Raw genomic sequence first — 18,467 nt, 5'->3', positions numbered from 1 at the left:
CATGGTATGACTTTTTCACAAAATCTGTAATATTACACCTCTGCTTAGGCAATATGTGTATCCTATATAAGTTATATAACAAATGTGGTCTGGATTATTTAGACATCCTCGATGCAACATGGTAAATACTTTCTTACTGGACTAAAAATTTTCAACATTCTACTCCACAATAAAGCTTCAAACTGATTTCGCTTCGTTTCCAGATGAAACGCAGACTAATGCAATGTGAGAGAAACTAGACGAGTTGAGTTCAGACTCTCACCAAGGAGTTGCTGACATTTCTGTCTTTCACAGATAAAAATAATGACAAGGCTGCTCGTTATTTCGCCCTAACTTCCTTATGTGCTTGCACCCCCTATCTGCTAAGAAACATCCAGTGTCCTTGGTTTTCAATATAAACACCTTAAAAATATGTTGAATACATTTGGTTTTCATATGCTAACATACTAAACCTATATATGTTAAAGTATTACAGTTTAAATAATTATGTTATAAATTGTCGTAATATATTATACGAAAATTAAAATAAAAAAAAATGGTACGTGATAGGAACTTTTTGGCCTTGAATTTGATTTCAGCGTGCTAAAAATACCCTAAAAACATTAAAACTTTGGAGGCAGGAATTTCATCGCAGACTAGTGTAATCAGTGGTGCTTAATTATTACATTTTATTTTTATAGCAATATTCATATTTAATTGATTATATTTGTTTGCTATTAATTTCTGGATCCTCGTGGTCATCCTTAATTAAGGTCGGACGAGTTATTTCTCTCTCTCTCTCTCTATCTCTCTCTCTCACACACACACACACTCTCACTCTCTCTCTTTAATGCTTTGAAGAACTTCTAAATAATTTGGAATGCATTTTACTTTCTTCTTTACCGATAGGTCTGTTAAATCTTTTTCTAAGCAAATAGGTGAGTAGTAATTATCTACTGAATAAGTGAATAACAGTGAATTTGAGTTTTACAGTTTGGAACAAACTCTGAAGTCCATCCCTCATTCCACTGAAGGCTTCACTTCACACAACGGAAGTAATATAAAATGCTTGACAACAGCTTAGTTTAAGTGAGGGCTCTGACCGCTACTGTTCTTTTGTCTGTACGAGGGTGTCTTTAGATTTTATGTTTGGAAGGGGAGAAACTTTCACCGTGTCCTGGACAGACTTTGTGTCCCCAACATGGTTCGCAAGGGATATCTTCTGTAGTATGCAGTATTTTTGACACAAAGAAATCTTTGCAATCTTGCAAGAATACACGCTGCGCCCACAATATGTTTTGTCATTCACACTCCTTCATCTGAAAGATCTGGTAACAAAAGTGAAGAGCGGAAGGAGGAGACGGAGAATGAAGGCACTGACATGGATCACCTCTGATTGACACACATTGTAAGCCCTCATTAAAATACCACAGTTTTCCCCTAAAACCTTCATTTTGTTGGATGCCTTTTTCCTTTATCTTAATTAAATTCCAGGAAGTTGCCTTCTCTTTCCGAGATTTGCTGGGCAGTCATTGAAACAAGGTAACTAATTTTTAAGAAGTTGTGGTGCGAGTACTTACTTACTTACTGGCTTTTAAGGAACCCGTAGGTTCATTACCGCCCTCACATAAGCCCACCATTGGTCAGTATCCTGAGCAAGATTAATCCAGTCTCTACCATCATATCCTACCTCCCTCAAATCTGTTTTAATATTATCTTCCCATCTACGTCTCGGCCTCCCCAAAGGTCTTTTTCCCTCCGGCCTCCCAACTAACACTCTATATGCATTTCTGGATTCGCCCATACGTGCTACATGTCCTGCCCATCTCAAACGTCTGCATTTTATGTTCCTAATTATGTCAGGTGAAGTATACATTGCGTGCAGCTCTACGTTGTGTAACTTTCTCCATTCTCCTGTAACTTCATCCCTCTTAGCCCCAAACATTTTCCTAAGAACCTTATTCTCAAACACCCTTAATCTCTGTTCCTCTCTCAAAGTGAGAGTCCAAGTTTCACAACCATACAGAACAATCGGTAATATAACTGTTTTATAAATTCTAACTTTCAGACTTTTTGACAGAAGACTAGATGACAAAAGCTTCTCAACCGAATAATAACAGGCATTTCCCATATTTATTCTGCGTTTAATTTCCTCCCGAGTGTCATTTATATTTGTTACTGTTGCTCCAAGATATTTGAATTTTTCCACCTCTTCGAAGGATAAATCTCCAATATTTATATTTCCATTTCGTACAATATTCTGGTCACGAGACATAATCATATACTTAGTCTTTTCGGGATTTACTTCCAACCCTATCGCTTTACTTGCTTCAACTATTTTTTCCGCGTTTTCCCTAATCGTTTGTAGATTTTCTCCTAACATATTCACGTCATCCGCATAGACAAGAAGCTGATGTAACCCGTTCAATTCCAAACCCTCTGTGTTATCCTGAACTTTCCTAATGGCATATTCTAGAGCGAAGTTAAAAAGTAATGGTGATAGTGCATGTGGTGCGAGTACTTTTAATAATATTTAAATGCCATTTTCTTTTAATTCTATGTTATTTTTTCCATTAGTTTAAGGGCATTTTAATCATTATTTTAAGTAGATTTTTAGGTCATCAACATCCGCCCCTAATAATTACTTAAAAGTACCGGTACCTACTAATGCAAGTGATATTATTAACAAACACTTAATTTCTTTTATTCATGTTTTCAGAATAATCGAAGAAAGAAATAAGTCAAGATGACTTTGTTCGACTGGGTCCTCCTCCTGCTCGGCCTGGGAGCCGTGCTGTATTTCTGGGGCACCAGTACCTACAGACGCTTCACGAAGCCGGGAATACCTCACGACACACCCCTCCCTTTCATCGGCAGCATGGGGCCTACAATTCTGAAACGCCAGCTTTTCACAGACATGATATTAAACATGTATAACAGATACAAAGGCCGACCATATGCCGTCATGTTCATATTCCGGCAGCCCGTGACCGTCATATTTGACACTGAACTCATCAAGACAATTGCTGTCAAGGACTTTGATTACTTCCCAAATCGTCAGACGACGTTGTTTGAAAACGCAGATCCTCTCTTTGCGAAAGCACTACCCAATCTCAAAGGTAAATTTTTCTTCAAAATATTACAAAAACATACACAGATTTAGTAACAACTACATTACGATAACAGTAGGAAAACAAGAATATTAGGCTACTAGCCGTACCCGTGCGCTCCGCTGCACCCGTTAGAAATAAATATAAAGTAATTACATAATTAAAATAGGACATTTGATCCAGGGAATATTCGTGTTTGATAGAAGGATAAATCGTTTAATATGTTACTTAATTTAAATTATATTTAAATAATTAAAATGGAATCATTTTGGTCCACAGAGCACTCATTTGGTGCAATGATAATTCCTTTAACATTTTTCTTAATTTTTATTACATGCATCCATAGTTTAATGAACATTGACATCATTTACATTTAATGTGTATACTTTATTTTACTTGCTATATGATTCCATTGAATTATGGTAATAACTTAATTTTAACTCTTGTTTTCTACGTATTCAGTAAATGGCGATTGGCCCACTATGGTTCTGAACCCTTCAAATAACTTAAATTATATTATATAATATTACATTTTATATTATATTATATTATATTATATTATATTATATTATATTATATTATTTTATATTATATTACATTTAATAAAATGTGTGTTGATAAGTAAGTTTTCAATTTGTTATGGGGGCTCTTGAATCTCAGGAGGAACAAATTTTATTTTACAACAGGGCAACATAATCTGCTTGGCTCATTACCCAAATTTTTTGCGTTGCATTTAATGCATATGTATTTTATGTATTTTAGCTCGATTCAATTGAGCATAGTTAAAATTTGGATTATAAAATAATGAAATGCTAAGCTAACATATTATTACTGCATACTAAACCAATACACTCTTGTGGTTCGTTAATTCTCTGAGATAAACATTATTTTAAGAAATATAGGAAACGAATACACAGAATAGCCTATCAAGTTTTCTGTGCATAAGAAGCTATTTTAATCTTACCTGTCCTCAATTCACGCCGAAGTTACTGTAATAACATTATAGCATTATGTCCATCTAGTGAAACTACACTTTCCAATGGTGAATTAATAATTAATTATACAAATCGCTTAATTTAGCTTCCGATATTGCTTCATACGAACACAGAAACATTTTCTGTAGGCTATGATTCATAGCTTTCGATTGTTGTTGACCAACGCCCCTTATAGACAAAGTCATTTGTTTATTTCATTACACGGCCTTAGATGGCAGTTATTTTAATTTAAAAACTCATTTATCTCATTAAATATCAGTCCTATCACAATTTTTCAAAGACTAAAACTTATCGGAAATGATTTTTAAAGAAATTTTTGTTATGTAACATTTTTCATAAAAATCAATAATAAGCGAGATATTTCGATTTATTTAATTCAGGCCCCCTTATAACCCCCCTTTTAAATAATGTATTTTGAATGCCATATAGCCTATAATCTAAGTTACAACGAACTTAATTTATATTCCAATTTTAATCGAAATCCGTTCATCCATTATCGCGTGAAAAGGTAACAAACATACAGACAGACAGACAGACAGACAGACAGACAGACAGACAAACAAAAATTTCAAAAAAGCGATTTTCGGTTTCAGGGTGGTTAATTGTATATGTTAGGACCAATTATTTTTGGAAAATCGAAAATTACCAGAAAAATTTCGGCTACAGATTTATTATTAATATAGATATACTGTTTCCTCTTACCACTTGAACATTGCTTCAAACGGAATAAGTACAATATTACATATTTTTATCAACAGTAATCTCACTAGAGGTTTTGATTTTGTCTAGAGAAAATCAAAACTCGAGTGGGATTTAATTGCCTATTACACGATTAGGAGAAAGTATATAAAGATTAGAAGTAACAAAGTAGCCTACTCCAATACAATAAAATATTAATTGTCTTACGAAAATACAACTGTCTTCGATTGTATTATTGTACCATTTCAACATTACGCTAGATGGCAATAGTGTTTTATGATTATGTTTTCTTGTTATCAGTTGTGCCAACTATGGAATCTTCATTGAACTCTGTGGACGGTTACTAGTCAAGAAGGCTTTGTTGTTTCAGTTTCATTTTTATTAAAACATTTGTATTCCACTTCAATCATCCGGATCCCAGTAATCTATATCACTTGACAGATGATTTTCAATAAATCTTAGTATTAAATAATTTCTGATACGTGACTATCCATAATATCATATAGCAGAAGCTATAACAAACATAACCTAAATAATATAAACACGTGTTAGAAAAGTTTTAATTAGGGATGATGAAATAAACAAGAAACGTTATATTTAACGATGATGAAATAAAAAATAAACATGAATAATTTTAAAAGAAACAATTATTGAAAGTACAATTTTCAAATTTGAATGTTTTAGTGGTTGGTGGTTCAGTTGATGTTATATTGGACGTGTGCGTAAAAGAAGTGAACTCATTGATGTACATGGTGTATCCCTCAACTTATTCAGGATTTCCGAATGGTGCTCTTCATATATGACCAGTGATCTTTATTAATCCTTCTTCTTGAATGCCAATGCGAGTTCATATTTGAAAGTGCTGTGCATCTACTGGAGTGGATTGTAATTTTCTGTTTTTTTTTTTTTTTTTTTTTTTTACGTCCAGACCAGTGCAGTTTGAAATGTTGGCAAACAAAGAAATAAATGCTAGGGTAGTGATAAAAATAAACAAATGCTAGGGACGCGATAAAATTAAACAAATGCTAGGGACGCGATAAAATTGTGCGATAAGCAGCCATGATTAGTCGAAAGACGTCCTTTCGTACCGTTTTATTGGTCAAAAGTAGTGTGACATAGTAAAAGTGTAATATTCTTTTAAATATCTCTGCCAGTGAGAGAGGTACAAAATCTTTGCAAGCAGCTTCGAGTTGTAGGTTTGAGTTCTTCGCAAGATCCTGAATCCTGCTGATTACAATGTTTCGCGAGAACTTAAAGTTTTGTATTTGGAAACAATATTAGAACATTATTTGAAAAGTATAACCATAATTTCGATTGCTATTCGCTCTTGTCTTGACTTTTTTTTTATTCCGCCACCTTAAAACTAGTCTATGGAATTTTTAAAATCCAGTTTTAAGTATCTACCGAGTGTATAAAAAAGTTACTCCCGATTTTAAATAGAAAAAGTATTATTTATTTATATTTTTGTTACCTTAACCGAACAATAAGCATAACCTTAACCATGAAACAATAATTCTGCTCACACTAATCAACGCTTTTAAAAAATAGTAACAATACTACTAGGTCTAATAGACACTAATCCTTGTATACGGGGTGCGTTTGCACCATTAATGTCCACCATTAAAAGAAGCCACATATGCAGGGCAGCCGACAGAATTTATGGGCCCCTATGCAATACTGTACTTGGACCCCCGTTGAAAAAAGTATCAATTACAAGCTACCAGTTATTCTAACCATAATAATTATTTGCAAAATAAATAAGAGATAACCCCATACACAGATACGAACTTAAAAATATACACTTTTATTACGTTGAAAACTTTTAGCAAAACTTCACATTAGCACAATAATTATATTCATATTATATTCATAAAAAATTATTCCTAAACACCTGTATTTTCTAACTTGCAGTCCAACATCAACAAACGACTCTCCTTGACTTCATTGATGCAAAATCATCAATTATGTCATCAAAATTGAAAGATCTAGCAAGATCGCTCTCCAGACTAAGGAGCCAAGGTTACTCAGTCGTTCTCGACACATTGTTTATCTGAATACATTTTTTATTTCCTTCATTTTGCTGAAGGATCTTTCAGCATCAGCAACTGTCACAGGAATTGTATAGAATATTCTAATAGTTATACAGATATTTGGAAATAAAGTATCCAGTTTTAATTCTCTCAGACTATTTAGGAGATTCATGGGTTTCAGTTGGGTTGGCCCTAAATTAGAGGCATGAATTGATTTTTAAATATTTCGGCTCATCACTGATCTCTTTATTAATATCTTCATAATATTTTTCACGCAGTCTAGCACCCATATTAATATCTTCCAATTTTTTCTCTCTCCCCCTTGTGCTTCTCAGCTCCCGACTTATGCCTGTACTTGTCCATTGTGCAGTTAAACTATAACCAGTAACACTAATGAACAGAATTTACTAGACAAACGACAACGAAAAGACGAAAGTTTCGACACGAAAGATACAATGTACTGAAAAGGAAACGTATCCTGCGACTTCGGTTTGAGAGAGTCCACTAGCATATTGTAGTGGGCCAGCGGGGGTTTGGTAGTTAAAAAGGACAAGCCAATAAATGCTTGAACGTGTTCGGTACAAGCGACAGGAACATAGTTCAGACAAATGCCGGGGCCCTGAATTGTCGTGTCGGTGAACGTTAATGCGGGAAATTGATCTTCTATTATACAAAAGTCAAATATTTACATATGAAGTGGTAATTTGTATTAATTCTACTATTGTTGAGTTAATATGTCAAATTTATGTAATAAATATTCTTACAGAATTTTATAGTACCGGTATGTATCTACGAATAATTATTCGTGATAATAAAAAGTAATCAGACTCACTTAATCTGACGGGCCCTTATTGCTCACGGGCCCATATGCACTCGCCCCCTTTGCCCCCCTTCTCGGCGGCCCTGCACATATGTGAAATATCTGGGTATCATTATTGATCAAAATTTAAAATGGCCTCATCACATTACTTATCTTTGCAAGAGGCTTCCTTTATAAATTCGTTAATCTTCGATGCTACTTACCCATTAGAGTTCTACGAAATATTTATTAGGCCATTTTCAGTCTGTTATTCAATATGGCATTATTGTTTGGAGTGGAGGTACAAAAATCAATCTTAGTCAGTTAAATTTACTACAAAAACGAATAATTAAAATTTGTGTGAAGAAACGTTTCGATTTTACAACTAAATTAATTTACTATGAATTTAATGTAGCCTATTTATTATTGAACAAATTTATAAATATGATCTGTTAAAATTTAGTCATAAAAATCGTAATAAGTTTATATTCTTCTTCTTCTTCATTATCTTCATCTTCATCTTCTTCTTCATTATCTTCATCTTCATCTTCATTATCTTCATCTTCTTCTTCATTATCTTCATCTTCTTCTTCATTATCTTCATCTTCTTCTTCATTATCTTCATCTTCTTCTTCATTATCTTCATCTTCTTCTTCATTATCTTCTTCTTCATTATCTTCATCTTCATTATCTTCATCTTCATTATCTTCATCTTCATTATCTTCTTCTTCATTATCTTCTTCTTCATTATCTTCATCTTCATTATCTTCTTCTTCATTATCTTCTTCTTCATTATCTTCTTCTTCATTATCTTCTTCTTCATTATCTTCTTCTTCATTATCTTCTTCTTCATTATCTTCTTCTTCATTATCTTCTTCTTCATTATCTTCTTCTTCATTATCTTCTTCTTCATTATCTTCTTCTTCATTATCTTCTTCTTCATCTTCATCTTCATCTTCATCTTCATCTTCATCTTCATCTTCATCTTCATCTTCATCTTCATCTTCATCTTCATCTTCATCTTCATCTTCATCTTCATCTTCATCTTCATCTTCATCTTCATCTTCATCTTCATCTTCATCTTCATCTTCATCTTCATCTTCATCTTCATCTTCATCTTCATCTTCATCTTCATCTTCATCTTCATCTTCATCTTCATCTTCATCTTCATCTTCATCTTCATCTTCATCTTCATCTTCATCTTCATCTTCATCTTCATCTTCATCTTCATCTTCATCTTCATCTTCATCTTCATCTTCATCTTCATCTTCATCTTCATCTTCATCTTCATCTTCATCTTCATCTTCATCTTCATCTTCATCTTCATCTTCATCTTCATCTTCATCTTCATCTTCATCTTCATCTTCATCTTCATCTTCATCTTCATCTTCATCTTCATCTTCATCTTCATCTTCATCTTCATCTTCATCTTCATCTTCATCTTCATCTTCATCTTCATCTTCATCTTCATCTTCATCTTCATCTTCATCTTCATCTTCATCTTCATCTTCATCTTCATCTTCATCTTCATCTTCATCTTCATCTTCATCTTCATCTTCATCTTCATCTTCATCTTCATCTTCATCTTCATCTTCATCTTCATCTTCATCTTCATCTTCATCTTCATCTTCATCTTCATCTTCATCTTCATCTTCATCTTCATCTTCATCTTCATCTTCATCTTCATCTTCATCTTCATCTTCATCTTCATCTTCATCTTCATCTTCATCTTCATCTTCATCTTCATCTTCATCTTCATCTTCATCTTCATCTTCATCTTCATCTTCATCTTCATCTTCATCTTCATCTTCATCTTCATCTTCATCTTCATCTTCATCTTCATCTTCATCTTCATCTTCATCTTCATCTTCATCTTCATCTTCATCTTCATCTTCATCTTCATCTTCATCTTCATCTTCATCTTCATCTTCATCTTCATCTTCATCTTCATCTTCATCTTCATCTTCATCTTCATCTTCATCTTCATCTTCATCTTCATCTTCATCTTCATCTTCATCTTCATCTTCATCTTCATCTTCATCTTCATCTTCATCTTCATCTTCATCTTCATCTTCATCTTCATCTTCATCTTCATCTTCATCTTCATCTTCATCTTCATCTTCATCTTCATCTTCATCTTCATCTTCATCTTCATCTTCATCTTCATCTTCATCTTCATCTTCATCTTCATCTTCATCTTCATCTTCATCTTCATCTTCATCTTCATCTTCATCTTCATCTTCATCTTCATCTTCATCTTCATCTTCTTCTTCATCTTCATCTTCATCTTCATCTTCATCTTCATCTTCATCTTCTTCTTCTTCTTCTTCTTCTTCTTCTTCTTCTTCTTCTTCTTCTTCTTCTTCTCAAGGCACTACAACTTCAAAATTGAATGTCTTGGCTTCTCAACAATTTATTTCCAGGAACTTCTATTCTTTACGACCATCTTCCAATCCGTGATTATAAGTTTATATTACGGGCACATAATAATAAGACTTAATAATAATTCAACATTAGTAGAACCTAAATGTTTCACATCTGCTGGTCTAAAGCATAGCATTAATTTTGGCCCTTGGTTGTATAATCCTTTAGCTAAATTACACCCAGAACTTCTAACATGTAACCCACTAACATATAACAAGAAAATTAGAAACGTGTTAATGTCTTCAATTTTATTAAATAAATTTATAGCCTATGTGTGTGAATTAATCAGCTTATATCATATTTGTATTCTAGAATTTCGGAATATATATTTTTCATAAATTGTCCTATTATTCTTCTCTACGTTAATATTATTATGTCATTTCATTGTAGCTGTAATTTTAATTTTAGTTCCTATTTTATTTTATTTATATAAGTTACAGTATTCCTCTTATATTAATAATATATCTGAACTGCGACCGAACACTAGCGCTGCTCATTCGGTTCGCAAATTTTATTTATTTTGAATTTTATTCAGCTTCCTCCAAGTGAAGGCTGCCTAGAAGACAAAGCTTACCAAAAAATTGTTGTTTTATTGTTTACTAGCCGTACCCGTGCGCTCCGCTGCACCTGTTAGAAATAAATATAAAGTAATTACATATTTAAAATAGGATATTTGATCCAGGGAACATTCGTGTTTGATAGTAGGATAAATCGTTTATTATGTTACTTAATTTAAATTGTATTTGCATAATTAAAATGCGATCATTTTGATCCAGAGACCACTCATTTGGTCATAAAGTTATTTTAGGAAATACAGGAAGCGAATGCACAGAATAGCCTATCAAGTTTTCTGTGCATGAGAAGCTATTTTAATCTTACCTGTCCTCAATTCACTCAGAAGTTACTGTAATAACATTATAGCATTATGTCCATCTAGAGAAACTACTCTTTCAAATGATGAATTAATAATTAATTATACAAATCGGTTAATTTAGCTTTCGATATTACTTCATACAAACACAGAAACATTCTCTGTAGGCTATGTTTCATAGCTTTCGATTGTTGCTGTCCAAGACCCCTTACAGACGAAGTCATTTGTTTTTTATTTCATTACACCACCTTAGATGGCGTTGTTATTGCAATTTTGAAACTCATTTATCTCATTAAATATCAGTCCTATCAAAATTTTGCATAGAATAAAACTTATCGGAAATTATTTTTAAAGAAACTTTTGTTATGTAATATTTTTCATGATAATTAATAATAAGGGAGATATCTCGATTTATTTAATTCAAGCCACCTTATAATCCCCCTTCTAAATAAAATATTTTGAATGCCATATAGCCTAAATTCTAAGTTACAACGAACTTAATTTATATTCCAATTTTCATATAAATCAGTTCAGCCATTATTGCGCGAAAAGGTAACAAACATCCAAGACAGACAGACAGACAGACAGACAGACAGACAGACAGACAGACAGACAGACAGACAGACAGACAGACAGACAGACAGACAGACAGACAGTCAGACAGTCAGACAGACATACATACAAACAAAAATTTAAAAAAGCGATTTTCGGTTTCAGGGTAGTTAAATATATATGTTAGGACCAATTATTTTTGGAAAATCGAAAATTACCAGAAAAATGTCGGCTACAGATTTATTATTAGTATAGATTGTATCCTCTTTTTTATATTGACGCATTATTTTATTTCTATTTCTATTGTTGTATATTCTGTAGTCTGACGTATACCACAGTCTAGTATATAGTCACGAAGCTTGAGTTGATGAGGGTAACAATAGACTGTGCAGGTACCTACTCTTTCTCATTGTCTGTGATGAGCCGATAGTAGCGATCCTAGTGGTTAGCAACTATCTATGGATGCATATTTCCTACGTATTGAGCTTCGTGACTATATATACTAGACTGTGGTACTACTCTTAGTCATAAATGTTCTCTTAAAACCAGTGGCGGCTCGTGAACTTGTGGATTGAGAGAGCTGCAGTAGATTTTGGTACATACAAATTTCACTTCTTGATACCATTACTAATAAGTATAGGACAAAAATAAATGCACTACATATCGAAAAACCAAAACTTTCTGACTTAGTTGGGAGATGTCTGTGGCATCATTTGCTAATCGCTAAAAAAACTAATACCATCGATTTCAGTCTGAATTTCTGATCGGCAGACACTCAACTTGCAATCTACCAGTGCATTCTGAATTGTCTTAGAATTACCTTTAAACAGTGGCATGCTCCAAATGATTTTTGAGAGGCTCGTTTGGATTACTCACGGACTGTAGCAACCCACGAAATACACCAGAGTCCTTCGAATCGTTTTTTCATCATGTCCCCTAAGGGGAAGTTCATATTGGCCACAAAATTTGATACAATCAATTACAATCAATATTTTTAAAAATAATTTCACGATTTTTTCTCACTTCTTGATTATGTTTGAGAATGTTCGTTCTGTTCGTCTCATTTAATTGCGCAGCAATATTAGTTTTGCCTAACATAGCCAATGAAACAACATTTTTCAGGTGAGATTGCGAAGATTCGTGCTTTTTAATTTTTAGGGGCAAATGTCCTAAATCTGTCACAACACTCCCAGTCTATGCAGTATCACCATCGAAGAGGAGCAACCACAAATGCTCAGCGTAAATTTTATTGTTATATTTCCTTACATATATGCACTATTTCGGCTGGATGAAGCTTGAGTAAGATTTAAGTCGGGTAACGAACGACCCTTTAATTTCACTTCATTACATCAATTTTCTCCGCAAGGAAAAGTTGAGAAAAATAAAATTAATATTCTGTAATTCACACACACTCATGCTTGCACATTTGCACTGGTTAAGTTACGGTATTAAGACGTCACACCAAAGCAACACTCAGATATACTGATGGTCAACAATTTTCTAAAACTGGAAAAGAAGTCTCTTTCGTATTTTACGCGCTATATCAAAAGGATTTTACTCGTGCAATCATTTTGAGTTAAGGCAAATATTAGGTTCTGCTGGAGACTGGATATATACGTAATAATAAGGTAAAAGAGAATATTAATTTCGTTATATTAACTCGATAAGATTCTACAACAATAAGTATGTGAAAAGAAAATAATAATTTTGTCATTAAGTTTCAAGGGAATAGAGAAGCCATTTGACATAGCATTACAATAGCGGTGTGGGAGGGGAGGAAAGATCTTTCCTTGTCGCCTGGCTCTGCAAGCCACTGCAGCGAAATATGGGTTTTAACAGCGGCAGTTTCCCTCTGCTTCCCTTCACCTCTGTACCCCCTGACCGAGCAAGACACACTCTCTATGATCTGTCCCACTCTGCAGATCCCAGGACGACTTTGAATGCAGTGTCAATTCCAGTACAGTCGACGCGCAAAAAGATAATGCATATGATAGTAGTATACATTCCCGGACAGATGAAATATAAGGCAATTTACCAATAAAAGCTGTAACAATTCTTCTACAAATTAAAATAAATATTATTTTTATTTTCCTGTCAAAGCAGGGAGTGCTGCAGCTCCGCAGCTCTTATGGACGAGCCGCCCCTGCTTAAAACGTTAGATGTGTTCCACATCCCAGATATTGTTACAATAGTAGGTCTATATTTAACATTACGGAGAATTCTGTCGTCATAATTTATTTTACATGCCAATAAAATGTGACAACGGTTTTCTGTTCGTCTAGGTCGAGACTGGAGAGACAAGCGGTCGATACTGAGTCCCGTCTTCACATCCAGTAAGATGAAGACGATGTTCCTGTTGGTATCTGAGTGTTGTCAACAGTTCGTAAATTTCCTGGAGGAATGCCTTCAAAATAAACCTAATGAGTGCGGAATTCAAAAAGGTAATAATTCTATCGTGCAGTTACACAATAGTTCGTGCTTCAAGATGCCTTGATTTCTATTTAAGGGGATCGGTTTTTAAAAATAGTAGTTTGCAAGCTTTTATAATTTAAATTTAATTTTGTCACAGTGAAATAACAATAATGGTTTAATAATAATAATAATAATAATAATAATAATAATAATAATAATAATAATAATAATAATAACAATAATAATGGTTTATTTTAACTGGCAGAGTTAATGCCAATCGGCCTTCTCTTCCACTCAACCAGTATGATAGAAAATTACTACAATGCTATGAATACAACATAATTAATACAATACAATCCAAAGCAATACAATACTACAATACAAGACAATATAATACATAATTAATACAATAAAATGACAATTCTTTTCATCTTCACAACACCAATAAAATAATTATGTAATAATAATAATAATAATAATAATAATAATAATAATAATAATAATAATAATAATAATAGTAATGATAGTCACACCTAAATTAAATTAAATTATTAAACTCGATCACAATTATAACTTCAATTTGACTGCGCCCGTAAGAAATCGTTTAGCCTTTTCTTGAAAGTGGTTATTGTCTGGCAGCCCCTAATCTCCTGAGGTAGAGAATTCCATTCACGGGGGACTGAGACAGTAAAAGAGGATGAATAGTGGGATGTTCTATGGGCAGAAATTGCTAGGATTTGGCTCTCCTGTGACCTGGTGTTTAGATTTTGATTGGGGGATAAGTAGTTAAACCGGGAACGAAGTAATTTGGAGTAGAAGTGTGGAGAACTCGAAACAGAAGAGACAGCGAATGAAGTGTTCTACGATTACTAAGTTGTAGCCAGGATGAAGATTTGAACGAGGGTGTAATGTGGTCAAATTTGTGAGCATTACTGATGAATCTGACACACATATTGTGCACACGATGCAGCTTGTTCGAAAGGTCAGTTGTCAAGTCTGTAAGGCCCGATTGTATAAACCATTTAAGCTTAGATTAGAGGTTAAATTGATCCTTGTTTCAGCTGAACTTGGAATTTTGTGTTGTATAAAGTCTAATCTGAGATTAATTTGTCTCAAACTAAAGTCAACTTTGACTGAAGAAATTTCTCCGATTAAGTTAGATGATCCAAGTTCAGTTATTTCTTTTCTGTTTGAAATATACGAGTGACAGATTGTGCAAATAAAATATCCATTATTATTATTAATATTAATATATGTTAGGTACATTTATATATATTTCTTTCAATTTCTTGCCTTAATACACAAACATTCTTACATTTTATAAGGCTCTATCGTGTTCAGCAGTATCAAATAACATAACCTATAGTTATATTATGTTTATAACCATTAATTATTAATGGATATGACAGGTACATTCATAAATGTTCAATTAACTGTATTACTAAACGAAAATTGTCGTTTTATAAAGCTTTATTATGTTTCTTCTAAACATAATAAAGCTTTATAAAACGACAATTTTCGTTTAGTAATTCTAAACATAATAAAGCTTTATAAAACGACAATTTTCGTTTAGTAATACAGTTAATTGAACAAACACCATAACGTGATAACAACTTGGAGAACAGTCAACCTTCTTATTGTCCGCCATTATTTACATTGCACAAAAAAAACCAGTGTCTCCAACAGAGTGTAATACGGAAAGTCGCAAAAAGTAGTGGTAAAGTCGCTAGATTTCTCATTATCAACAAAAAAAGATTAAATTTTGTCACTATAGGGTGCTAAAAAGGTCACTAAATCCCTATTTAAGCAATATAAAAGTTAAACGAAATTGTTGTTGAAAAAGAGTTAAAGTCGCTATATTGGCAACACTGAACAAACCTGTATAACATGGCCCGCGCATCACGTATTTCACCTGTTTATGCGATGTTGCCAAATCCTTTTCACGTGAACTTAGATTGCATTTGAACCAAGGTAATTTGATCGCAGAAAAGTTTTATACAATAGAAGAAGTGTCTGAACTCGGTTCACTTTTCGATCTTCGATCAAAGTTGATCTTTAGTCAGGGAGTTTTATACAATTGGGCCTAAGTATTACGTCGCAATAGTCAAACAGTGGTAGTACGAGGGTTTGCACTAAAGTCTGTTTTAATTCTGGAGGGAGGAAGTTTCTGAATGGGTTAAGAGAATGCATGATTGCATGGCATAGCACACTCTCTTGGATATTTCCTTTTTTTGGAATTCCCAATTTAAATTTTCGTCCAAGAAAATGCCGAGGTTTCTGACGACGTGATGGTACGGAATAGTGGCATTATTTACTGTAATAATTGGGATATGTCTGTTGTTCATTGTGTTCAGTAGTCTCTTATGTCCAATTATTATAGCTTGTGACTTGCTAGCATTTAACCTAAGTCCGAACTTTTTCGCCCATGAAGAAACTTGATTCAAGTCATGATTAATTTTGCCAATAGTTGCATCAATTTGGTCTGGTCGTGAGCGTATGTAGAGTTGTACGAGTATAATTTTATCAAACATGGGACACATATTAAAAAAGCTATAGAGAAGCTGTAGTTAGAATTTATATTGAGATATTTTGTTCAGTTCCAGAGTGAATGAAGCAAAATTAAAAAATTATAATTACAAAATGTGACATTTAGGTAGCCCTACAAATATCTCTGCAAATAATGATCCAAGAGACTCAAAACTACAGCAAATGAGATAATGATACACATGCCTATAAACCATACAGTAATGAAATATATTCACATACGTATATACAGGGACATCATTTTATTTTTACTTCAATTTTTATTGTACCTGAGTTTTTGAATGTACTTTACTCCCACCCCTTCTACTAATGAAGTTCCAGCCACAGTCTACTATATACAGTCGCGAAGCTCAATATGTAGTAAAAATGCAAACATGGGTAGTTGCCCACCACTAGGATCGCTACTATCGCCTCATCATCTCAGATCTCTCTCCTAGCAGCCGACAAAATATGTTATACTTTCGTTGTCGTGTTCTTTTAGAAAAATTAACACCTTCCTTCCATTATAGAAATATTAAATGCATAAAGTTAATTTATTATTTTAATGAAGTATATTAAATTCCACCATAAACTCGAAGATACCTGCAAGAAATAAGTTAATATAATTTTTGTTTGTGCAAAACGAACTGAAATTTACTATAATAGCTTCACTCATTCAAGATTATAGCGACAATTAACTATGAAACCAATAAATATTAATTTGCATTTCTCTTTACAACAATAATAATGGAAATATGAATTAATGGAGTAACTTACGTGTACCGGTACTTGTAGTGTAGGCTTACGTAGTTGAGGTTAAGCAATAATAATCACACCAGAATTGGAAATAAAACGTGATCAATAAATTTTATTGTAACAGACTTTTTCTACGTCTCTAGTAAAGCAACAAATAAAAATAACAACAAAATTAACAGCTATAATTAAAAACATATCCTTTGAAAAAAAAAGTAGGCCTAAGCAATAATAATCCCACCAGAATTGAAAATAAAACGTGATCAATAAATTTCATTAAAACAAACTTAATTTTTCTACGTCTTTAGTAAAATAACACATAAAAATAATAACAAAATTAATAGCTACAATTAAAAATATATCCTCTGAAAAAAAAGTAGACCTAACCTTTATTTCTCTGGAAATTTAGCAGCCTAAGTGACAGAACTTTAACCGGTATCTAATGTCCTTTCGGTTAGACTGAAACATTTCATTGTGAAATTTAAGGATATAATGTATTCTAACAGCCACAAAGAACTTCAAATTAACAGTTTTGTTTCTGCACGGCATTCTTGTGCAAACCCAGGAACCTTTCTGAATCTTTCGGAAATCGGAAAAAGGATAACTCTGGCCACTTTCTCTTATTGTTGCTACAATTTATAGCACTACAAAGTCTCCTCCTTGTCCCATATTATTATTCCAGTTATTATATTTTAGCCATTAACATTTTCATTATAACCAATAACGTACATTTCACAAGCATCAATGTGAAATACGCAACGAGCTAGCACTCGATAGAAATACGACACAGTTCAAAGTCGACCATGGACAGTCTATTGTTTCTAGTTGCTAACCGCTTGGAGCGCTTTATCACGAGATTTGCAAAAAAAACACCTCAAGCTTCGCAACTGTATATAGTAAACTGTGGTTCCAGCTATCCTCCACACAGAATGAAGGCCGCATATAGTAAACAGCACTGAGTTAGTGAGTATAGTACGTTTCAGAAATATGTTCGCGTTTTCCAGTGACGAAAGAGCTTTCAATATTGAATCATATTTTCGCACAGGTACTATCCGTTTGCCTACGTCGCATCCCGATTTCCCCCACCTGCTTCTGCACGCCCCTCTGTAAAAGCTGGGCTGTCTTAGCTCTTTTCTGAAAACATTAATTTCTGTTAGGAATTGTATGTTTACGTAATATTATACAACTGTTTAAAATAACTTAAATAAATGGGCCTCGTTAAGTAATTAACTGTCACGTGATTTCCCCCCTTTCTATGATCCTGCGGCATAACCACTTGGACGGACAGTAGATAGCATGTCTGAGTAATTTTATCTGTGC

The 18,467-nt window shown here is 33.4% G+C and overlaps 1 protein-coding gene across 1 annotated transcript in view; it reads left to right on the top strand.

Annotated features, from left to right (window-relative positions):
* Positions 1–18,467, top strand: part of LOC138695838 (cytochrome P450 9e2-like) — a 45,333-nt gene that overhangs the window by 6,672 nt on the left and 20,194 nt on the right. Inside the window, exons 2-3 of the mRNA XM_069820117.1 lie at positions 2,699–3,098; positions 13,742–13,900. Of these exons, the coding sequence (XP_069676218.1) occupies positions 2,726–3,098; positions 13,742–13,900 (532 nt within the window). The 5' untranslated portion in view covers positions 2,699–2,725. The remainder of the gene's footprint in view (positions 1–2,698; positions 3,099–13,741; positions 13,901–18,467) is intronic.

The sequence above is a fragment of the Periplaneta americana genome, chromosome 3 (genome assembly GCF_040183065.1).
Source record: "Periplaneta americana isolate PAMFEO1 chromosome 3, P.americana_PAMFEO1_priV1, whole genome shotgun sequence".
In the NCBI taxonomy this organism is placed as follows: Eukaryota; Metazoa; Arthropoda; class Insecta; order Blattodea; family Blattidae; genus Periplaneta; species Periplaneta americana.
Note: the sequence above shows the minus strand (reverse complement) of the source record. Positions and strands in the feature narration are given on the sequence as shown.